The sequence below is a fragment of the Microcebus murinus genome, chromosome 1 (assembly GCF_040939455.1).
Source record: "Microcebus murinus isolate Inina chromosome 1, M.murinus_Inina_mat1.0, whole genome shotgun sequence".
Taxonomy (NCBI): domain Eukaryota; kingdom Metazoa; phylum Chordata; class Mammalia; order Primates; family Cheirogaleidae; genus Microcebus; species Microcebus murinus.
Window position 1 is genome coordinate 108,566,019 of NC_134104.1, and position 24,328 is coordinate 108,590,346.

Genomic DNA, 24,328 nt, shown 5'->3' on the forward strand with positions numbered 1-24,328 from the left:
ACAATTAAAATATCAGATAGGAGGAATGGTGAAAAAAGTCAACTTGTTAGACAAAAGAAAACACAGAGCAGAGGGGAGAGTGGCCACGTGGGATATAGCATTCTGCCACCTTCCCTCTCTTCCCATTACTTAGGCATGGATTTCTAGATAGTAGAGGAGTAGAGTGCAAGAATGGCAGAATTAGGAAGCTGAAAGTGGCTGTGTAGCCTATATGCCTGGTTTTTTGGGTTTTTTTTTTTTTAATATTAAGGTATACTTCTTTGAGCTTGCAGGGCTTCGCTGCAATCAATTTGTGTCATAGAAGAGCTAAAGGGCCCAGAGTGGGCCCCAAAGAGAGGAAGCATGTACTTTCTTGGCTTTATCTAAGCTCAAAGAAAAAATAAAAAAGATAATTCTGTTTTTCTTTGTTTTGTTCTAGATATAAGTCACAAGTTCAGTTTCAAGTAAGAGACATTGATCCAAATCAGCTCACATAGTAATAGAAATTTGTTGGTTCTATAATTATATAGCTGTGGGCTTTAGAAATGGTTCTATCCTGAATTCTGAAGTAGTATCTTTGGAGATTTGTCTCTTATCTATCCTTGTGGCCCACTATTTCTGATTGGCTTTATTCTATACTCAGGCTTCTTTTTTTTTTTTTTTTTTTATTTCGGCATATTATGGGGGTACAGATTTTAAGGTTTCAATAAATGCCCATTTCCCCCCCTTCCCCCAAAAGTCTGAGTCTCCATCATGACCATCCCCTAGATGGTGCATATCTCACTCATTATGTATGTATATACCCACCCCCCTCCCCCCTCCCACCTGCCCAATACCCTATTACTATAGTACCTATGTGTCCACTTAGGTGCTACTCAGTTAATACCAGTTTGCTGGAGAATATATCTGGTGCTTGTTTTTCCATTCTTGGGATACTTCACTTAGTAGTATGGGTTCCAGCTCTAACCAGGAAAATATAAGATGTGCTATATCACCATTGTTTCTTAGAGCTGAATAGTACTCCATGGTATACATATACCACATTTTATTAATCCATTCTTGGATTGATGGGCACTTGGGCTGTTTCCACAGCCTTGCAATTATGAATTGTGCTGCTATAAACATTCGAGTGCAGGTGTCTTTTTTGTAGAGTGTCATTGGATCTTTTGGGTAGATGCCCAGCAATGGGATTGCTGGATCAAATGGTAGATTCACTTGTATCGCTTTAAGGTATCTCCATATTGCTTTCCACAGAGGTTGAACTAGTTTGCAGTCCCACCAGCAGTGTAGGAGTGTTCCTCTCTCTCCGCAACCACGCCAGCATTTATTGTTTGGAGATTTTTTGATAAAGGCCATTCTCACTGGGGTTAAGTGATATCTCATTGTGGTTTTGATTTGCATTTCCCTGATGATTAGAGATGTTGAGCATTTCTTCATATGTTTGTTGGCCATTCTTCTGTCTTCTTTAGAAAAGTTTCTGTTCAAGTCCTTTGCCCACTTTTTAATGGGGTTATTTGATTTTTTCTTCCTGATTTTCGTGAGTTCTAAGTATATTCTAGTTATCAGTCCCTTATCGGATGCATAGGATCCAGACACTTATCAAAAAAATAATCCACCACGACCAAGTGGGCTTCATCCCAGGGATGCAGGCATGGTTCAACATACGTAAATCTATAAATACAATTCACCACATAAACAGAAGCAAAAACAAAGACCACATGATTCTTTTAATAGATGCAGAAAAAGCTTTTGACAAAATTCAACACCCTTTCATGATACGAACACTTAAGAAAATAGGCATAGAAGGGACATACCTAAAAATGATACAAGCCATATATGACAGACCCATAGCCAACATCATACTGAATGGGGAAAAATTGAAATCATTCCCACTTAGAACTGGAACCAGACAAGGCTGCCCACTATCTCCACTTCTGTTCAACATAGTACTGGAAGTCTTGGCTACAGTAATCAGACAGGAAAATGGAATCAAAGGTATCTAAATAGGGGCAGAAGAGATCAAACTTTCACTGTTTGCTGATGATATGATATTGTACCTAGAAAACCCCAAAGATTCAACCAAGAAACTCCTGGAACTGATCAATGAAATTAGTAAAGTCTCAGGATACAAAATCAATACACAGAAATCAGAGGCATTCATATACGCCAACAACAATCTAATTGAGAACCAAATCAAAGACTCAATTCCCTTCACAATAGCAACAAAGAAATTAAAGTACCTAGGAATATACTTAACCAAGGAGGTAAAAGACCTCTACAGGGAGAACTATGAAACACTGAGGAAGGAAATAGCAGAGGATGTAAACAGATGGAAATCCATACCATGCTCGTGGATCGGCAGACTCAATATCATCAAAATGTCTATACTACCCAAACTGATCTACAGATTCAATGCAATACCTATTAAAATCCCATCAGCATTCTTCACAGATATAGAAAAAATAATTTTACACTTCATATGGAACCAAAGAAGACCCCGAATATCAAGAGCAATTCTAGGCAACAAAAACAAAATGGGAGGCATCAATATGCCAGATATCAAACTATACTACAAAGCTGTAGTAATTAAAACAATATGGTATTGGCAAAAAAATAGGAATATTGACCAGTGGAACAGATGTGAGAATCCTGATATAAAACCATCCTCATATAGCCATCTAATCTTTGACAAAGCAGACAAAAACATACGCTGGGGAAAAGAATCCCTCTTCAGGGCCGGGCGCGGTGGCTCACGCCTGTAATCCTAGCACTCTGGGAGGCCGAGGCGGGCGGATTGCTCAAGGTCAGGAGTTCAAAACCAGCCTGAACAAGAGCGAGACCCCGTCTCTACTATAAATAGAAAGAAATTAATTGGCCAACTAATATATATAGAAAAAATTAGCCGGGCATGGTGGCGCATGCCTGTAGTCCCAGCTACTCGGGAGGCTGAGGCAGGAGGATTGCTTAAGCCCAGGAGTTGGAGGTTGCTGTGAGCTAGGCTGACGCCATGGCACTCACTCTAGCCTAGGCAACAAAGCAAGACTCTGTCTCAAAAAAAAAAACAAAAAAACAAAAAAAAAAAAAAAAAAAAAAAAAGAATCCCTCTTCAATAAATGGTGCTGGGAAAACTGGACAGCCACCTGTAGAAGGCTAAAGCAGGACCCACACCTTTCACCTCTCACAAAAACCAACTCACGCTGGATAACAGACTTAAACCTAAGGTATGAAACTATTAGAACTCTAGAGGAAAAAGTTGGAAACACTCTCCTAGACATTGGCCTGGGCAAAGAGTTTATGAAGAAGCCCCCAAAGGCAATCACAGCAGCAACAAAAATAAATAAATGGGACATGATCAAACTACAAAGCTTCTGCACAGCCAAAGAAATTGTCATGAAAGTAAACAGACAACCTACAGAATGGGAGAAAATTTTTGCATCCTATGCATCCGATAAGGGACTGACAGCTAGAATATACTTATAACTCACGAAAATTAGGAAGAAAAAAATCAAATAACCCCATTAAAAAGTGGGCAAAGGACTTGAACAGAAATTTTTATACTCAGGCTTCTTTTATGTAGAGAACATTATTTCTGCCACTATGGCCAGACTTGTACCCTTCTTGCCTAGAGCATCAATGGAAAGAGGCTGAATTGTTAATCATTCCAAGTAAAAAGACTCAGGCAGGTCTCTTGCCAAGCCTGGGTCATAGTTCTACTTCTAAGGGTAGAGGGCTGGGGTGGGGTTCAGTCCCACCCAAACCACTTGGAATGGGTTCCTCATAGGAACAGAAGTGTTCTGTTATCAGAAGGATGGGAGAAAATGCGCAGGACAGACTAAAACATCAGATGTCCATTAGAGCTGTCCAGCTACTTTTGCTAGTTTTGAAAAAGGACTGAGACTAGAAACAGGTATTATCACCAGGAGTAAAGACTGGGCAGTTGGCTAGAACTTTCCATAACCTGCATTATTTAGGAACCAGACTAAAGTGTTCAGGAAGTAGGAGGCTAAGAAAGTTGTGGGTGTTTCTTTGACTATATTCTGCTATGGATTGTGGAAACTCACCTAGTCTGCCTCTCCATACTCCAAAATGCTTGAATGATTATTCTCTATCCTGGATATTCTGTAGATTTAAGAAAGGGTGGTTGTGATAACTCTCACAATTTGGGAACTACTGATTTAACTTAAGAAATATAAATCATATTCAGTAAGTTGTATTCAGAAATTCTTCTTTCATATTTAGTGGCCTTAATATATACTTTTAACTTTCTGTTGAATTATAACATACCTACAGGAAATACACATAAGTGTATAATTTGACAAATTTTCACAGGCTGATTATACCTATGGAACCAATACCCTGTTCAAGAAGCAAAACATTTCAGTATCCACAAGCAACCCCTTCCGGTGCTCCTTCCTAGCAAGGGTGACCAAGTCTCTATCTTGACTTTAGACGGCACAGATTTAGTTTTCCTGTTTATGTAATTTATAAAAATGTAATCATACAGTATATACTCTTCAATCTTTATCTTCTTTTACCCAATATTATATATGTAAAATTTATCCATATTATGTTTATAGCTAGAGTTTGTTCATTCTCATTGCTGTTTCCCATCTTTATTTATTCAATCTACTCTTTCTTCAATTTATTATTTACTTATTTATTTATTTATAGAGACAGAATCCCACTCTATTAACCAGGCTAGAGTGCTGTGGTATAGTGATAGTTCACTGCAGCCTCCAACTCCTGGGCTCAAGTGAGCCTCACACCTCTGCCTCCTGAGTAGCTGGGACTATGGGCATGAGCCATCTCGCTTGGTTCAATCTACTCTTGAAGAGTATGTGTGTGTTTCCAATTTAGAGCTTTTACTTCTATGAACTATGAAAGCTCCTGATTTTAAATATGTTGGACTATTAAGTAAAACTGCCTTTAAACAAGTTACCTTTGACATTTAATGAGAGCATTATAAATAGTCCATAGACTTCTTCACATTCTAAGTATTGTCTATAACCTGAAGGGTGCTGTTTAACATCCACAATCAGAATAAGGCAAGCATGAAGGAACAGGAGGCTGAGAGCAACCACTCCAGTAAAAAGTCATGATCCCGGCCGGGCGCGGTGGCTCACGCCTGTAATCCTAGCTCTTGGGAGGCCGAGGCGGGCGGATTGCTCAAGGTCAGGAGTTCAAAACCAGCCTGAGCAAGAGCGAGACCCCGTCTCTACTATAAATAGAAAGAAATTAATTGGCCAACTGATATATATATATAAAAATAATTAGCCGGGCATGGTGGCTCATGCCTGTAGTCCCAGCTACTCGGGAGGCTGAGGCAGAAGGATCGCTCGAGCCCAGGAGTTTGAGGTTGCTGTGAGCTAGGCTGACGCCACGGCACTCACTCTAGCCTGGACAACAAAGCGAGACTCTGTCTCAAAAAAAAAAAAAGAAAAAAAAAAAAGTCATGATCCCTTGCTCAGTGCCTGGGCCTGAGCCAATGATCAGTTCAGGAACCCTTTGAAGAGGTGACCAAGTCCTCAGAAGTAGGGACCCTGGAACACCATAGCATATGTATTAGCCAGAGTTCTCTGGAGAGATGGAATCAATAAGATATCAATATCTATATCTATATATAATCTAAATATACACACATATACATACACACATGCACAGATATATGACAATGGACTTAATTAGGAGAATTGGCTCACGTGATTATGGAAGCTCAGAAGTTCCACAATAAGTTGTCTGCAAACTGGAGACCCCAGGATGCCAACAGCATGCATGGCTCAATCCAAGTCTGAAGGCCTCAGAACTAGGGAAGCTGATGGTGTAACTCTTAGTCTGAGCCCAAAGCCCAAGAACCAGGGAGGTGCTGGTGTAAGTCCTGGAGTCTAAAGGCTTGAAAGCCCAGAATTCTGATGTCCAAGGCAGGAGAAGAAGAGTGTATCCCAGCTCCTGGAGAGAGACTGAATTGCCTTTTCTCAGTTTTTGTTCTATCCAGGCTCCCAACTGTTTCGTTAGTGCCTGTTCGTATTGAGGGCTGATCTTCCCTCACTTAGTCTATTCAGACTGACATGCTAGTCTCTTCTGGAAACATGCTCACTTTTGGTATTCCTTCATCTACTCAAGCTGACACCTAAAATTAACCAGCACAGCAAGTAATGCTGTACAGATTCCCAGTCATTTTCCAAAGGGACCTATGGCTGTTTACTTGAGTGACTGTACACCGGGGAAAGGAGAATACTCAGACATTTCAAGGATTATTGGATACAGGTCCTGAGTTGATATTGACATTTGGAGACATAAAGCATTGTCATTCCCCTTGTCCACTCTTAGAGTGAGAAATGTGGGGGCCAGTAAATGAATGGAGTTCTGGCTAAAGTCTGACCTACAGTGGATCCCCTGCGTCTATGGACCCATCTAATGGCCTTCTCCATAGTATCTGAGTATATAATTAAGATCGACACATTTGGTAGTTGTACTAATCCCCATATTGGGCCTTTTGCCTATGAGATAAGAGCTATCACAATGGGGAAGGCCAGGGAGAGGGCTCTGTAATGGCATCCTGCCAAACTGCCTGCCCCCAGCAAGACTGTAAATCAAAACCAATATTATATCCTGGGGTTTGGGTGGGAATGGGGGGGGTGGTATAGATTAGTACCTTAACCAAAGTTCTAAAGAATGCAGAGTTCTGATGCTGAATGAGCTCTAAAAAAACAAAAAAAAAAAACAAAAAAAGAATGCAGAGGAAAGGGTGGTCCCTATCAATTCTCTGCATAATTCACCAGTCTAGATCCCCTAAAATGATGTAGATTACTGTAAAATCAACCAAGTAGTAGTCATGATTGCAACTGATGTGCCGGCCATGTTATCCTTGCTAGAGAAGATTAATAAGGCCTCAGATACAAGGTATGAGGCTGTTGAGTTGATAAATGAGTTATTTTCCATTCTAGTTTAAAAAGGATCAGTAACAGTTTGCATTTATATGGAACAGAAAATATTTATTTACAATTTTGCCCCAGGGCTATGTTAACTCTCCTACCCTCTGTTATATATAGTTCAGATATAGATCTGGAACTTCTGAACATCCCAGAGCATGCTGATCATTACATCAATGACATTGTGCTGATCAGGCAGGATAAGCAAGATGTGGCTAGTATGCTGGAAGCCTTGGTAGAAGACATGCACACCAAAGAGTGAGAGCTAAACCTTATGAAGATTCAGGGATCTGCCACGTTAGTGAAATTTTTAAGGCTTAAGTGGTCAGGTATATTCTAGGACAACTTCTCCAAAGTAAAACTCTTCCATCTCCTACTACAAAGAAGGAGGCACATGTCCTCCTTCCAAGATTTGAATGAAGGTTTGAGTTGCACCATCAGGATTACCAGGTTGGCCATCAACACCTGTAGAGGCGATAGCATTGGTTGTGGAAAACATAGAATGGATAGTGAAGGAGGAAGAGGTTTAATACCAGTTGTAGCCTCAAGACCAACAACAAGGGCTGTGTTTTGTCTCATCAACCTCCCTCTTCTAAGTTAGAGCTGAGCCATCGCTGCCCTTTATGGGATACCTCTAATGGTCAGTTGTTGCTGAGATTCCCATCAGCCTGGCCTGGCTGGTCTTTATCAGAGCTGTACTACAGTCTGAGGCTCTTCTTGCCTAATCCTCCTTCCTTCCCTCTCTTTCACCAGTGTCAGACTTGCATTGTAATCTGAAGACTTTCTTGACCTACTCTTCTTCCTTCTCCTTGTTAACCTTTACAGGCATTTTCCTCAAGAGTATGTCTCTTGCTCATCTAACTCCATCTTGGTGTCTGCTTCCTGGTGGATCCGAACTGACCCACAAACCATGCTTGCTAGTTATTTTCCAAGTAATCATCTGTTTTTCTCCATATTTTTTCTTGATGGACACTGAAACAGGCACTTATCTTATAAATACGTATATTGATGCTGGCCAATTTACTGTAATTAAACTTTCCAGAGAAGTTACAGGATGATTTAGCTTCTAGAACTTACAGCAGGGAAGTAGAGGTCTACCTTTGTCTGTTTTCAGAAGGGCAAATTTACTCTTAAGGTTTTCCTGGATTACTTTTATGTTTCCTTCCCTTTCCTCTCCCATTGGACTCTAGAAGTAAAGACCCTGTTTGCCTCTTTTAAACCTGCAGTCACGAACCCTTGGGCCTCGGACAGGTACCAGTCCATGGCCTGTTAGGAACCAGGCTGCAGAGCAGGAGGTGAGCAGCAAGCAAGGACAGTTTCATCTATATTTGCAGCCGTTCCTCATCTGCATAAGCCACAACACCAGATAAGCTCTGCCTCCTGTCAGATCAGGTGTAATTAGATTCTCACAGGAGCAAGAACCCTGCTGTAAACTGTACATGCAAGGGATCTTGGTTGTGTGCTTGTGAGACTCTAATGCCTGATGATCTAAGGTGGAGCTGAGGCAGTGATGCTAGTTCTGGGGAACAGCGACAAATACAGATTATCAGTAGCAGAGAGGTTTGACTGCGTAATAAATGTAATGGGCTCAAATAATCCAGAAATCCCCGCCTCCAGTCTGTGGAACAATTGCCTTCCATGAAACTAGTCCCTGGTGCCAAAAAGGTTGGGGACCACTTCATTAAACCATAGAACTGCAAGTTCAAATGAAATGACATTTCCAGGAGAATGGAAATTCCTCATTTAAGTGAGGCCCTTTTGAATTCAGATGAATATGTGAAAACAGAAAGAAAAAGCACTTTTGTTCCCAGATCAGCTACCCAGTGCTGCCCAAGCTACAGATTGATGGGACTAGTGCAGGAACTTGTTTGGGATTTTCCTTGGCAGGATTATGTGGCCACAAAGGAGGTTCCCTTGCAGTGAAAATACCTATATGGGGAGTTCTTATTACCTCTCCCACAAAACAAAATTCCTGGCAGTGGTGAAATAGAAACAACTGACTAAAGGTAAACACTTGGACTCCATACAAAGGCCTTTGGTGATTTTGGGTAAAAAGGGCCAAGTCTCTTCCATGCCAACAGCTTGCTTTGAAGGCTGTAAAGTTACTCATTTAGCAAAGCTGCCCAGGAAGTCAAAAGCAGGATTCATTAGCAAGGTTGAAACTTACCACCAGATTATGTTTGTCTTTGCAGCCAAAAAGAATGAAACTTCTTGGCAGTATCTTTGTGGAATGTTCAAACATTAATGCAGAAAGTTCTGAGACCAGGTGATGCTTTTTGGTGAGTGGAGTGTCTGAGCGAACTTATAACTATTGCCCCAGTGTTGTCAGAGAATTTTTCAAAAGGGTACTCTTCTGTTGGTGATGACTTATTCTTTTCTAAGAATGAGATCCATCACTTCTAATTTTAGACCTTGGATTATGATGTGAAGCAATAAAGTGTCAGCTCTTGACAACCTCAATATACTTATTCCTAGGGCATACAGAAGAGAGAGATTTCTCATCTCAGAATATATTAAATATTTGAGTCAACATTAGACAAAACATTTTGTCCTTCCTTGTTGAAAGGTACAAGTTGCCATATGTAATGGGAAAAAGGGAGTCTTTTTATACTTAGAAGTGGATCACTAAAAAGCTAGAAGCTTTTTTCTTTAAAAGCCAGTACCAGTTTTATTTTTATAGCTTCAGTGCCCACTAGCCATATTCTGCATTATTATCATCTCTAATATTGAACTTCTGACCATGCAATCTATAGCTGTGATGAGCCTTGGTTGACACTTTCATAGGCAGTAGTTAGAATTTTTAAATGAAGTGGCAGTTAAATATCAGGGATCTTCTCATTCACTTTTTCTTTTGCATCTTATCAAATGTTTTAATTCCCTTTTCAAATATCTTCAGATTATTTTTCCTCTGGTGAACAGGAATGATGGTAGGTGGCAGGACATATATAGAATGAACTATAAAATTTCTCTTGCCAGAAATTGTTGCCAAAAAAATGGGAGATGATGATTCAGTAGAACTACAATGTGCAGCCCCTAGGTTAGTGCCCCTGTAGTCCTGAAATTATTTGGCATTTAAGAGTATCATGTGAGGCTGGGCGCGGTGGCTCCCGCCTGTAATCCTAGCACTCTGGGAGGCTGAGGCGGGAGGATTGCTCAAGGTCAGGAGTTTGAAACCAGCCTGAGCAAGAGCAAGGCTTGTCTCTACTAAAAATAGAAAGAAATTAATTGGCCAACTAAAAATATATAGAAAAAATTAGCCGGGCATGGTGGCGTATGCCCGTAGTCCCAGCTACTCGGGAGGCTGAGGCAGGAGGATTGCTTGAGCCCAGGAGTTTGAAGTTGCTGTGAGCTAAGCTAATGCCACAGCACTTACTCTAGCCTGGCAACAAAGTGAGACTCTGTCTCAAAAAAAAAAAAAAAAAAAAAGAGTATCATACCTCCAACTCTAGAAGGACTCAACTGGAGTAACAGGACAAGGATTTGGAGCACAGTGGATTACTGGGTTTCCTAGCCATCATCAGTAATATTTTTTTCTATTGTTTTTAATTTTTAAAGAAAAATAATTTATTTATTTATTTTTGAGACACAGTCTCACTCTGTTGCCCAGGCTAGAGTGCCATGGCGTCAGCCTAGCTCACAGCAACCTCAAATTCCTGGGCTCAAGCAATTCTTCTGTCTCAGCCTCCTGAGTTGCTGGGACTACAAGCATGTGCCACTATGCCCAGCTAATTTTTTCTATATATTTTAGTTGGCCAATTAATTTTTCTTTCTATTTTTAGTAGAGACAGGGTCTTGTTCTTGCTCAGGCTGGTTTCAAACTCCTGACCTTGAGCAATCCTCCCACCTCGGCCTCCCAGAGTGCTAGAATTACAGGCATGAGCCACTGCGCCCGGCCTGAAAAATAATTTATTTCTTACATTTATGAGGCTGAGAAGTCCAAGATCAAGGAGTTGCATCTGGTGAGGGCACCTCTTGCTGGTAGGGACTCTCTTTGGACTTCTAAGGCCATGTAGGGCATCCCATGGCAAGGGGGCTGAGCAGGCTGGCCAATATTTTTTTTCTTGTAACAAAACACATTCTCAGTTCTAAATGACCAATTTACAAAATAACTTTAAGAATACAACTCTGAAAAAAAACCGACCATTTACTATGGACTGACTGTTCCATATTAATTAGGAGTAATGATTCACATCACAGAAGGATTCTTTAATAACACAAGTATTCCAATAATCAGGGTTTGATTGAATTTTAAGTACCTCCAACACATTTGAGTTTTCATTTATTTAATGAGAGGGAGGTGACAATTAAACTGCAGTTTAAATTTTAGGAGTCTCTGTATGTTCACTGGCTATTAGATAACAAAGCATTTGTAAAATAATATTATAAGTCAGTGGAGGAAAAATACCTTTAAAAATAACCTCTCTCAGGTCCTGCACCATGGCTCATGCCTGTAATCCTAGCACTCTGGGAGGCTGAGGCAGGAAGATTGAGCTTGGCCTCGGGAGTTCGAGACCAGCCTGAGTAAGAGCAAGACCCTGTCTCTACTAAAAATAGAATAGAAAAATTAGCCAGGCATGGTGGCACACACCTGTAGTCCCAGATACTTGGGAGACTGAAGCAGGAGGATCACTTGAGCCCAGGAGTTTGAGGTTGCTGTGAGATAGGCTGATGCCATGGCACTCTAGCCCGGGTAACAGAGTGAGACTCTGTCTCAGAAAAATAAAAACATGAATAAATAAATAAAAATAGCCTCTCTCTCTTTTTAAAAGAAAAGACAGAATTGCACATGCTCACAGAGGAGGAAGTAACTAAGACTATGATTCAGTTAATAAGTTTTAAGAGAAATATGATTTGAAAGTCGGTAGGCAATGGAGGGTTTGAATCACGGCCCTCCTGTTACAAGTCAATGACCTTTGGCAAGACACAAATTTTCTAAACTTTGGTTTTCTTATTTGTAAAATAGAAGTTCTAGTAAGGCTTGTCTACTCATTCTCACAGGGATACTATGAGATTCATGTGTGATTGTACATGTATAGTTGTTTCTTAGTCTGTAAAATATTATATAAATATTATTTATTATTACTGTGATAGTTGAAATACTAACAACTTTTAGTTATCCTGATTAGTTGGAGATGTCTTTGGTCACATTAAGATTTATTATGCGGCAGACACTATATGAGAAAAAAAATCTACATTCTTACATAAGATTATATAGGAATATGTATTTTTAAAGGAACGTTTTGTCATTTTTAAGCATACGTTGAATTGAACTCATACCCAATAGGTATCAGCTTTCTTATGGAGAATTTGAGTCTTGGTTCCTCTTCTCTTCTTGTCTCCAAACAACGGATTGACCTCTCTTGACAAGGCACAAAGAGTAGCCTAACTTGTGTTTGGACAATGCTGAAACAGAGAGACAATAGTAAAGCTTGGGGCCGGGCGCGGTGACTCACGCCTGTAATCCTAGCACTTTGTGAGGCCAAGGCGGGCGGATTGCTCGAAGTCAGGAGTTCGAAACCAGCCTGAGCAAGAGCGAGACCCCGTCTCTACTATAAATAGAAAGAAATTAATTGGCCAACTAATATATAGAGAAAAAATTAGCTGGGCATGGTGGCGCATGCCTGTAGTTACAGCTACTCGGGAGGCTGAGGCAGTAGGATTGCTTGAGCCCAGGAGATTGAGGTTGCTGTGAGCGAGGCTGATGCCATGGCACTCACTCTAGCCTGGGCAACAAAGCGAGACTGTTTCTCAAAAAAATAAAAAAAAATAGTAGAGCTTGTATATACTTTGCTCCTGTCAACATGTGAAATAAGACAGGGAAGAGCAGTGGCTTGAACAGCTGGTGTAACCAGATCTGGGACTTATTTGGGTAGAGGGAGGAGTTGAATGACATTGTCAACCAATGATTGTCCTATCAGGTGGCAAACTCTTCCAAGCTCAGCTTGAAAGATCACTTCTGGCCTTGTGCACAGTGGAGACTCAAAAATATGTACTGTTTTTGTTGAATGGATGGATAATAATGAGCACCTTGAGATTCTCCTCCCCAAACACTGCTAATTAGTTCTCTCATCAGCCCCCAAATGATATTAATATCATTAATATTTGGGTTTAATTAATTAATTAATATCATTAATATTTGGGTTTGGGTTTCTGAGAGTAATAATTCAGTTTAGCATGTTACACATTTACACAGATCTAAACACATAGAAACATTTGTCTTTTTACTTTTACATGGGCATTTTATTTTTCAGTATTATTTTAGCACCTTACTTTTCATTCATTTTTTTTTTTCCCCTGACAGGGAAAGAGTCTTGCTCTGTCGCCCTGGCTAAAATGCAGTGGCATCATTGTGCTCATTGCAACCTCAAAACTCCTGGGCTCCAGTGATCCTCTTGCCACAGCCTTCTGAGTAGCTGGGACTACAGGTATGTGTGACCAGGCCAGCTAATTATTTTATTTTTTGTAGAGACAGGGTCTTGCTCTTGCTCGGGCAATCCTCCTGCCTCAGCCTCCCAAAGTGCTAGGATTATAGGCATGAGCCACCTAACCCAGCTTTTCCATGGTTTTGAACAAAGTCTTTTTTTTTTTTTTTTTTTGAGACAGAGTCTCACTCTCTTGCCGGGGCTAGAGTGCCATGGAGTCAGCCTAGCTCACAGCAACCTCAAACTCTTGGGTTCAAGTGATCCTCCTGCCAAAGCCTCATGGGTAGCTGGGACTACAGGCACATACCACTGTGCCCGGCTAATTTTTTCTATTATTAGTTGTTTGGCTAATTTCTTTCTATATATAGTAGAGACGGGGTCTTGCTCTTGCTTAGGCTGGTCTCGAACTCCTGAACTCTAGCAATCCTCCCACCTCGGCTTCCCAGACTGCTAGGAATACAGGGGTGAGCCACCCGTACCTGGCCTAAACCACTCTGTATATTGTTGAGCATTCTCAAAAGGGTATTTTTCTTTTCTAGAAAAATATCTATTATTTTTCCCCATTTAAAAATATTTTCCCTAGCCCTTGCCCTGGCCCCAAAATGAATAGTGAAAATACTGAAAGATATATAACTTGCACAAAGTACAAAAGTTAAAAAAAAGACTTAATCTCAGGAATTCCTTTTTCCTCTGGCCCAGGTACATTGCTAAAGCAATAGATAACATTAGGCAAAAGACAGTGCCATCCATCACAATCATCATCATCATCAAAATTATCTTCTTCATTATTATGCTAATGATGCATTTATTGAGAAACCACAGTGAAGCATGACCTACACCTGGAAGAATAAATGCAAAAATGAAGGGCCAAACCAATTCATTTAGATTTAAATATTTGTATATTTGCTATATGCTGGACACAGTGCTAGACACCTGGGTAAAAATGGTAAATTATGAATGTGCAAGTGTCATGTTTGATTTGTCAAGGAGCTGGTCAACTCTTATCCTCAAGTTAAAATAAAGATTAACCTTATTCAACAGTTTTCTAGGCTCTTTTTTATTCAAACTTATCTATTCAAGGTCCTTGTCTGTTTTGCTCCTCTTCAGTTGCTAATGGTGACCCAACCCAGGCTCTGGGAATTTTCTCCAGACTGGTTCAGCAAGTCCAGGCAGGTTCTGCCCCAACGGCTTCTGGGACCACAGTCCTCTAACAACTACCTCACCAAGTTTCTAACCATTCACCTTTGCTGGAATCAGTCCCTCGGACCAAATGAGCCACCCAGGTGGGTAGGGCTGTGAAAAGCAGCTTGAGGCTTTTCTGAGGCAAAAATGGCAGATGAATAGTTGGGACAATAGCCACTAGGCTAGGCAACCACATGTACTGGACACTGCGGCATGGAGAACACCTTGTTAGGCATGGGGGGAAAAAAGGAAAATCCTCTTAGACTTGTTCTCAAAGAGCTTGCACACCTGTTAAAGACATAAGTCCATATGTAATCAAATTGTACTCACTGGTGGGAAAATACCTTACAAACTGTTAAGAGTACACCAATGGGTACTAAAAGAGGAATAGGCAAATCATGTAAGAATTGGTATGCCCTCAACAAGGAATTGGGGCCTTCTTAGGAGCAATTTCATGAGGAAACTTCTAGATGCCTTTCATAAAATTCTTCTAACCCTGCAGCTGTTTACAATCCAGTTGGGGAGGCAAGAGATACAGAGGTAAATGTTAAAACATTATACAATATAAGGCAATGTAATGCTTGATTATATACCAAGGTAGTGAAAAAGACAAGAACAAGGAGAATTTAGGAGAAAGAAAGGAGAGATTACTAAAGGCTTGACAACGGAGTTTGGAGGGCAGTTTTGAGCAGAGTTCAAAGAGACAGGTGTAGTGAAGAATTAGACCACATGTGCTTGGATCAGAGACTGGCCAAAGTGGATGAAGGATACTTTATTATTGGGTCATGTAAGAACCAAAGTCAGAAAGCTGGCTGGGCAAGGTGGCTCACGCCTATAATCCTAGCACTCTGGGAGGCCGAGGCAGGTGGATCACTCAATGTCAGGAATTCAAAATCAGCCTGAGCAAGAGCAAGACCCTGTCTCTACTAAAAAATAGGAAGAAATTAATTGGCCAACTAAAAACATATAGAAAAAATTAGCTGGGCATGGTGGTGCATGCCTGTAGTCCTAGCTACTCAGGAAGCTGAGGCAGGAGGATTGCCTGAGCCCAGGAGTTTTGAGGTTGCTGTGAGCTGGGCTGACACCATGGCACTCTAGCTCAGGCAACAGAGTAAGACTCTGTCTCAAAAAAAAAAAAAAAACCTTCTGAGCCAGGGAATGACATCACAAAAGGAGACTAGAGGGCAGAGATTAGAAGCAGAGAAGCCAGTTAGGAGGCCACTGCTAGCATTTTTAGAAAAGGTCCTGTTGTGGGAGTGGGAAAGGAAGGATAGATTTGAGGGGCACCAGAATAAAGAATCAAGAACATTCGTAGTCCATTTCTGATGAAAAAAAGAAAAAAAAAAAAAAAAAAGAATCAAGAACACTTGGCACTAATTGGATGTGGTGAGAAGGGTGGGGATGATTCAGGAGAAGCTTGGTAGGAAGTGTGTTGAGGGGAGGATTTGGAATCAGGTGATAGACTTCAGTGTTTGCAAATGGAGAGAAAGATTTACATATCTATCAGCAGGAGTGTACTCTCAACTGATTATCTTATAAAAACTGTGGAGTTTCTCTGTAAGATAGCCAGAGATAGCCAGGCAGAAGATATTACATGATTTAGAATGGCATCACCAGGGAGCAACTCCTGGCTCACACAGGATGGGAGAGTGGAAAATACACTCTGTATTACAAACCATTATAAACCCTAGGCTGAATCTCTGTTTTTTTTTGTTTTTTTTTTTCCCCTCATGATTTCATTGTATCTACTTGGATAAAATACTTTAAAACTCATTGGTCGAGTTTCCCTTTCTGCAAAATGGGGATATATAATGTAATATTTATTCTTCGGGTCTCCATGAAATCTAAATACTAGCCATTATTTGTTGAGTGTTTTAGTATGTAACAGGCTTTGTGTTAAAAACTTTATTTGTGGCTGGGCAAGGTGGCTCACGCCTGTAATCCTAGCACTCTGGGAGGCCGAGGCGTGAGTATTGCTAGAGGTCAGGAGTTCGAAACCAGCCTGAGCAAGAGTGAGACTCTGTCTCTACTAAAAATAGAAAGAAATTAATTGGCCAACTAAACTAAAATATATATAGAAAAAAGTATCTGGGCATGGTGGCGCATACCTGTAGTCCCAGCTACTCAGGAGACTGAGGCAGAAGGATCACTTGAGCCCAGGAGTTTGAGGTTGCTGTGAGCTAGGCTGACACCATGGCACTCTAGCCCAGGCAATAGAGTGAGACTCTGTCTCAAAAAAAAAAGGAAGAAAAAAGGAACTTTATTTGCATTTTACTATTAAGTCCTTAGAATGCACATTCTGCATTAAAGAATTCTAAAATTTTGTGGCTTAAAACAATATCCATTCTATTTGCTCACAATTCTGCAATCTGGACTTGTCATGGCTCTGTGGTTCTGCTGGTCTTATAGATGGTCACTGATGTGTTTGCTGTCTGCTAGTGGGGCTGGCTGCGGCTGGGCTCAGCTTAGATGCTGGATAGCTGAACTTTCCCTCTCTCTATGTATTCCAGGGCCTCACCTTCTCCATCTGGTTTCTTCAGCTGGTAGTTGGATTTCTACTTAGTGACTTCCCAAAAGTGCAAAAGTGGAAGCTTCTACACCTTCTTAGAGGATGGGATGGTGGGGGGATTGGCACAGCTTCACTGTTACATTTTCCTGGTAAGGAAAATCACTGGCCAAGTTCAGATTTAAGTGGAAGGGACTGTATAAGGGTGTGAATAACAGGAGGCTGGGCCATTGAAGGGCAGTCTTGTAACAGACAGACTACCACAATAGTATCTCTAATTTGTAAATGAATAAACTGTGACATAGGGAGACTAAGTTACTTGCCCAAGGTAGAGGATAGAAGGAGGTACTTCAAAGCTTGTGTCACAGATTAACAGATAAAATTTATATAGTGTTTGAACCTAGACTTTTCCTGTGATGTGGGTATTGTCCTTAATTACGAAGTGGGAAAAACAGGAATAGACAGCTTAAATATCCTGAAGTGACTCGGTTATTTTGCTCCAGAAATTGTATACTTACCTACTACACTATGCTGCCTCTTTTGAGCAATACCTGATGGACACAATGTTATTTAATCTGAAGCTATTCTTGGAAGGGCTGGCGTGACTGCACATCTTTTGAATCATTCACTATCACATCTAGTTTGGGAACTGTTTGGGAGTTTTTGTGTGATCAGGGCAATTTTCATTTCAGACATCTACTGCTCTGTCCTCTACTCTCTATTTCTTGAAGCTTGGAATGAAGACTGCATCCTTGCCCATTCTTTATTATTGCTCATCCAAATCCAACCCCAATTTTCACCTTCCTTCTGGGGTGAGAACCTTCCTAGAGTAGAGCTGGCCACAAGTTTCCATCCTTTAATCATCAAGTCAGCCTTGTGGCTTCTGAATTAGTACCATTTGGTCCCAGTCACTTCCTCTAGTACCATAACTAATTTCCCCATTGTTGCAATTGTGATCGCTTCTGAGGATAGCTTGCAAAGATTCTACTTCCCATGGAATGACCTATAGTGGATTCCCCTTTCTTTCTGCCAGTCCTATAGGTAGAGGACTTGCTGCATGGAAAACACCTGGTTCCAAAGGCTCCTGAAAGGAGCCATGCTCTGCTTACCTTTGAAGGTGATCCATATGCCTGTCATTGTCTAAGGCAGCCCTAACTGTTCCAGTCTGTGAGGAATAATAGGGAAGGTAATTTTGGGGGGCTCTGCTCTATTTTGGGCATGGATGTATGTAGCTATTTAGAGAATGGCCCCAAAATTTTACTACCTTTTCCAAAGAGAAACTATGGGGTGACCTTATCTTTCCCTTGAACTTTTCTCTGTCAAGGCAACACCAGAATTTAACTTTGACTTTATTTCACCCCCCAGACCCCCTACCATAAAAATGTTAAGGCACAATACCCAAACTTAATATAATTTTATTTTATAACAAACACTGATGTAGCCAGCCTGGTGCTGTGTGAAGTGCTTTACATACATTGCCTCCTTTAATTTATTCGATAAACTTCTATTTGAATCAAATGGGGTGGGGTTAGGGGCTTCCTGGAATGTGGCTTACCTAGCCACCCTCCCCTCCCCCTTCCCCTCAAAGGATAGGGAACAAGGGAGAAGGAACTGAGTTGCTCTGAAGGGCAAGGCCGCCGCCTCCTACTTCCCGCAGCTGTCTCTCCAGGCTTGACCTTCTCTCCCTGGTTAGAGGCAGGGGGTCTCCACCCCTTGCGCAAATCCAGTCGGTGGGAGGGTGGGTGGCTTTTTTCCGGGTCACTGGCTCGCCCTCTCTACTCCCAGCCACCTGTTCGGGTTCCATCCCGGCTCCAGGCTCCCTGGAGGGCTGCAGGGACATTCCAATCCTCCCACTCTCAGCGCGGATGTCGCGGGGGAGGTGAGGGGCGCAATTGCTCTCCCCTTCTAGCACCCAGCTTTGACCCGGTTTCTTCTCAATCCCTAATGGCTTGAGTAATCCCATAGAGGAAACTAAGGATTGATGAATGGTTTGTAGGTTGTTTACAAGCCACCCGCTGGCGAAGTCGCATCTCCTGCGACAGAGGCACTTTTTGGGTACAGTCTGCGCTCTAGCAGATAATTGAAAGCCAAGCAATCAAGATGCCTCCTCGCCAGACCAAATATGGTCACAAGCGTTAAGCAGCCTCCCGTGGAAAGGCTGGCTTCGGTGTCTTCCCGCGCCGGGGCGCACTGGGGCCGGCCCTCGGGCAGAATCGCGGGTCACGGCAGCGTTCCGGGTGCTCCACACCACAGCTGCGGGTTGGAGGGGAGGGTGCGGCACCTAGGACTGTCCCTTCCTTGGCCTGGGCCCCTCACCCGAGTGCCCTCCGCCACCCCCAGCCTTGGTTTCGGTCCACAACCCTTTGATTAAACAGGCCCTGGCCACTTTCCCTTTGATCCCGCCCCAAGTCCGTGGTAAACTCAAAGGAATGCAGAGCCAGGACTCCGAGGGAGAGGTCCGCGCGGCCGGGAGAAGTGGGTGGGGGGCACCCGTCTCCTCTTACCCTGTAAAATAGCCATCACACCCAGGGTTTTCTGGAGCTGGGGTGGGAGGAGGAGGAGGAGGAAGAGGAGGGGCGAGCGGGGACAGGCAGGCTCAGGACTTGGAGGTCATGCATAATTCAACAGCTCAACTTTCGGACCCGCCTCTTTCCTGGGGGTGGGAGTTTGCTCCAAACTTTGTTTATGGGACAGTCCCAGAGCTGCCGCGGCCGCGCTATCTGCTTATTCTGCGTCTCCTCCTCGCCGAGCGCGAGCGCCTGAAACCAGCTCAGGGGATGTGAGAGCCGAAGCCCCTCGGTTGCCAAGCACCGAGTTCGGTCCGGATTTGCCAGCTGGGCCGCGGCTCCAGCTCTGCAAGCTTGGGACGCACCCGAACGACCCAGGCCGGACGGCAAGTTCGGGCGGGACGGCGGCCGCAGCGCGCTCAGGCTTGGCTTCGCTGCGCGGCCAGGTAGTGCCCTCTGGAGCGCTCACCCGGCAGCACTCCTGGGCGCCAGGCTCCTCGGGCTTCGTGCAGTTGGCTTGGGTTGAGACTTCTTTGGGGATGGGGGGAGGCTGCCTGCCCTGGGAAGCTACGACCTGTCCTTTGCCATCTTGCGGTTCAGCGATGCCCTGAGTGCAGTTACTCGCCACCTCCCCCCACCCCTCCGCCCTTCCTTCTCCTCCTCCTGGCAACTTCTTTGCTTTAAGAAAGTTGCATAATTCTCGAGGTCAGGAGGGACCCCCTCCCCCATCCGGCTGGTTTTACTGCTGAGTGTCTGGGATCCCAAGCGGACACCTATCTGTTTCTTCTTTTTCATTTCTCTCTATTCTTAACCCCACCTTCCCACCCTCTTCCTCCAACTTCAAATAAAATGCTGATCTGACCTCCTTCCTCCTTCCTCCTTCCAGAAGATGAATCCGGCCTCGGCGCCCCCTCCTCTCCCACCGCCTGGGCAGCAGGTGATCCACGTCACGCAGGACCTTGACACGGACCTCGAAGCCCTCTTCAACTCTGTCATGAATCCTAAGCCTAGCTCGTGGCGGAAGAAGATCCTGCCCGAGTCCTTCTTCAAGGAGCCTGATTCCGGCTCGCACTCACGCCAGTCTAGCACCGACTCGTCGGGTGGCCACCCGGGGCCTCGGCTGGCCGGCGGCGCCCAGCACGTCCGCTCGCACTCGTCTCCCGCGTCCCTGCAGCTGGGCACCGGCGCGGGCGCTGCGAGTAGCCCGGCGCAGCAGCACGCACACCTCCGCCAACAGTCCTACGACGTGACCGACGAGCTGCCGTTGCCCCCGGGCTGGGAGATGACCTTCACGGCCACTGGCCAGAGGTACTTCCTCAAGTAAGTCAGCCTGGGGCCATGGGGGGCACAAAGTCACGAAGCCCAGAGCGGGCTCATGTTCCCGTATGTGTGTGTGTGTGTGTGTGTGTCTGTATGTATGTGAGAGAGCCAGCGAGCGAGCGAGCCTGTCCTTCGAAGATATGGAAAGCTGGAATTGAGTCTCTGGGTGTTGGAATTGTAAGGGATGGAAAGCAGCGGCGAGTCTGGTGGGGTTCATGCTGGAAGTCCTGAGATTCAGGACATGGAAACTCCTAGACATAGGAGAAAAAAAGAAAAGTTTTCAAGGGATTCTCATAAAACACACAAATGTCTTTACCCGGAACCTGGACATTTGAAACAGACTCCTGGGCACAGCTTCTTTTCTGACCACTCAGATAAGTCAGATAGCCCAGAGCCAGGTCCTTTGGGACATGACATCAAGGTAAATGAGAGCAAAGTTTTGAGGCTTGGGGAGCAGGGGGCCTCTTGGTAGAGTAGGTGATGTCAAGTCTCTATCTTCTAGGGAAAAGCAAACTGCAAAGTGAACAGTGGTTGGTAGGCCTTACTGCTCGCAGCTGGGTGACATAATGACCACATAACACAGTGATGTAATTAGCAACTGTGTGGAGAAGTAGTTGTGGGCTGGACAAATCAATTATATGGAAATTGGGTCAGGAGTTTTATTATGTTGAACTTGGTAACCTAAAATACCTTCAAATCAGAAGCCTCCTTTGTGACTCTTCTTCCCTTCACATTGCTCCAGCTTTTTTGATGTCATGAATTTTACATTAGATTCAAATTTTTGAATTAACCGCACAGGCAAATATATTCTGAAATACTAGTGGAGATTGTTTCAGTTGTGGTACCCTAAGATAATTACGTTGCTGAGGAGAAACCAAGCTGGAACTTGAAATGTACCCAGTGAGTTCTCTGGGAGTCAGGTTATCAAAGGCCTACATGGAAGTGGTGCCAGCCAGACCACTTGGTTCAGGATTGCTTGCACTTGGCTGGCATTCACTGCCAGTGAGGAAAACTCTTCTTCTAAGAACTTGCTTTAGAGTTCTTTTTTTTTTAAATTATTTATTTTTTGCACTACTCCCGCCCTCACACTCCCTCCTCTGGAGTTTATTTTATTTATTTTTATTTTTTTATATATATATATATATTTTAACCCAGAGTGTACTTTGGGCATGGATGAAGTTTATTTTAAAGTCCATATTTCTCTAGTAGGGTAGCCTTAGCTCAAAAATTATGTTAAGTCTTTATGTGCAATTTAAAAAATATAATCAAATTATTCTTTGGCACTAGTATTTGATATTTTGATTGCTATGAGAGGGCCCTAAGAATGAATACACAGTGATGGATGAGGTTTATTATAACCAACTCTTTGACTCATACCAGTGACCAATTCCTATTCCTTCCCCATCCCAAAGCTGTTGACATCTTATGCAAGGACGAGTTCATTTATCTTTTCTGGTGTTGGTGCAATGCTGAGATCCTGAAACAGACTTGATGGTCATTTATCCTAAGCTGGTCTTCTCTGGGTTACTGAGTGATAGTATGGACATACATTCTGTGCTTTGACATCTGAGTGACTGGAGGTAGTCAAGTATATGATGTAATGACATGACATTTCTTCAAAGTGATGATATTGTTTCAAAGGATGACATTGGTTTCTATAGTACATACTGGTTCAAAATAGCATCATCTGTTAAGTTTACTTAGGTAAATGCAGTTTTGAATATTTTACTGTGACTTTTATCGAAATAGACCAATAGAAAGATAACTAATAATTTTTTAATAACTTTGGGGGTTCTTTTTGGTCTCAGATTATTTCTAAACTGTTTATAAATATATACACACATATGGTATATGATCAAAGAAGTGTGATTATTACAAATATGAAATAAGAGCTGGGCTTACCTAATATCAAAGCTACATGAAAAAGACCTGAAAACAAAAGCAAAACAAAAAAATTCCTTTTATACGTGTATTTATTTTTTCTTTTTAAGACAGAGCCTCACTCTGTTGCCCTGGCTAGAGTGCAATGGCATCAGCCTAGCTCATAGCAACCTCAAACTCCTGAACTCAAAGGATCTGCCCGCCTCGGCCTCCCAGAGTGCTGGGATTACAGGCGTGAGCCACCGTGCAGGCCTATACGTGTAATTTGAATGATTGGAGTATCTCAGAACTGTTTGTGAAGGAGGGCAAAAGTTGCTGTGATCCATCTCTGCCCAACCCCCAACCACAGCCACTCTCCAATTCAAAGCAAAGTGCATCTTCATTTCACTGGATAGTCAGTGAAGATACAACAGCTCAAAAAACAAAACAAAACAAAAAAACAAGAAACGTGCACTTGGTAGGCTGGCCTGATCTGATGCTATCCCAGGAAATTTTTTGGCCAAATTACTAAGAGAATTGAAGAAATTGAGTCATTGTGACTATTGTCTTTCAGAATAAGCAATCTGCCAAGAGTTCTCTGAGTTTCTTTTAAAGCTTTGTTTAAAGTTGAAATAAGGTAAATAGCATATGTTACATTTTGTTACACAGCCACAAAAGGCAGTATATTTACTAGTTTAAGTAGAAATGATGACAATTGATGAAAAATGATGACAGTTGACCCTGAGTTAATTTTCATAAAATCTCCCCATTACTTTGCTTGTCCTCTGTGAAGTGGGGCTAGCGGAAGAATCTTATTCTTCACTCTTGGGAGGTGAGGGGTTTATAAATCAGAAATCAAATAATTTTAGAATTGACTATGGTTAACTTTTTTTTTTTTTTTGAGGCAGAATCTTGCTCTGTTGCCCATCTAGAATGCTGTGGTGTCAGCCTAGCTCACAGCAACCTTAAACTCCTGGGCTCAAGCAGTCCTTCTGCCTCAGCCTCCCAAGTAGCTGGGACTATAGGCATGTGCCACTATACCTGGCTAGTTTTTAAAATATTTTTAGTTGCCTCGCCAAATTTCTTTATATTTTTTAGTAGAGTCCTGGGGGGGCTCACTCTTGCTCAGGCTGGTCTCGAACTCCTGAGCTCAAGCAATCCTCCCACCTTGGCCTCCCAGCGTGCTAGGATTACAGGCATGAGCCACCACGCCTGGCCAGGGTTAATTTTGTTTTTGTTTTTTTGAGTCAGAGTCTCACTCCATTGCCTGGGCTAGAGTGCTGTGGTGTCACCCTAGCTCACAGCAACCTCACATTCCTGGGCTTAAGCAATCCTTTTGCCTCAGCCTTCCCAGGAGCTGGGACTACAGGCATGCACCACCATGCCCGGCTAATTTTTTTCTATATATTTTTAGTTGGCCAATTAATTTCTATTTTATTAGAGTTAGGGTCTTGCTCTTGCTCAGGCTGGTTTTGAACTCCTGACCTTGAGCGATCCTCCCACCTTGGCCTCCCAGAGTGCTAGGATTACAGGCGTGAGCCACCATGCCTGGCCCCAGGGTTAATTTTTTATTTATTTATTTTTTGCCCCTTAGAAAACCTTGGCCAGTAAAGAGTGACCATG

At 42.8% G+C, this 24,328-nt stretch overlaps 1 protein-coding gene across 3 annotated transcripts in view; it reads left to right on the plus strand.

Annotated features, from left to right (window-relative positions):
• The first annotated feature begins 19,283 nt into the window (after window positions 1-19,283).
• WWTR1 (WW domain containing transcription regulator 1) overlaps window positions 19,284-24,328 on the plus strand; it is a 133,889-nt gene continuing 128,844 nt past the window's right edge. Inside the window, exons 1-2 of one of the 3 annotated variants that reach the window (XM_076004674.1) lie at window positions 19,284-19,474; window positions 20,412-20,845. In XM_076004674.1, coding sequence (XP_075860789.1) covers window positions 19,448-19,474; window positions 20,412-20,845 — 461 coding nt within the window. In that variant the 5' untranslated portion in view covers window positions 19,284-19,447. Of the gene's footprint in view, window positions 19,475-19,670; window positions 19,972-20,411; window positions 20,846-24,328 lie in introns of those variants that run through there. The other 2 variants (XM_012782840.2, XM_012782841.3) reach the window with 2 other exon arrangements.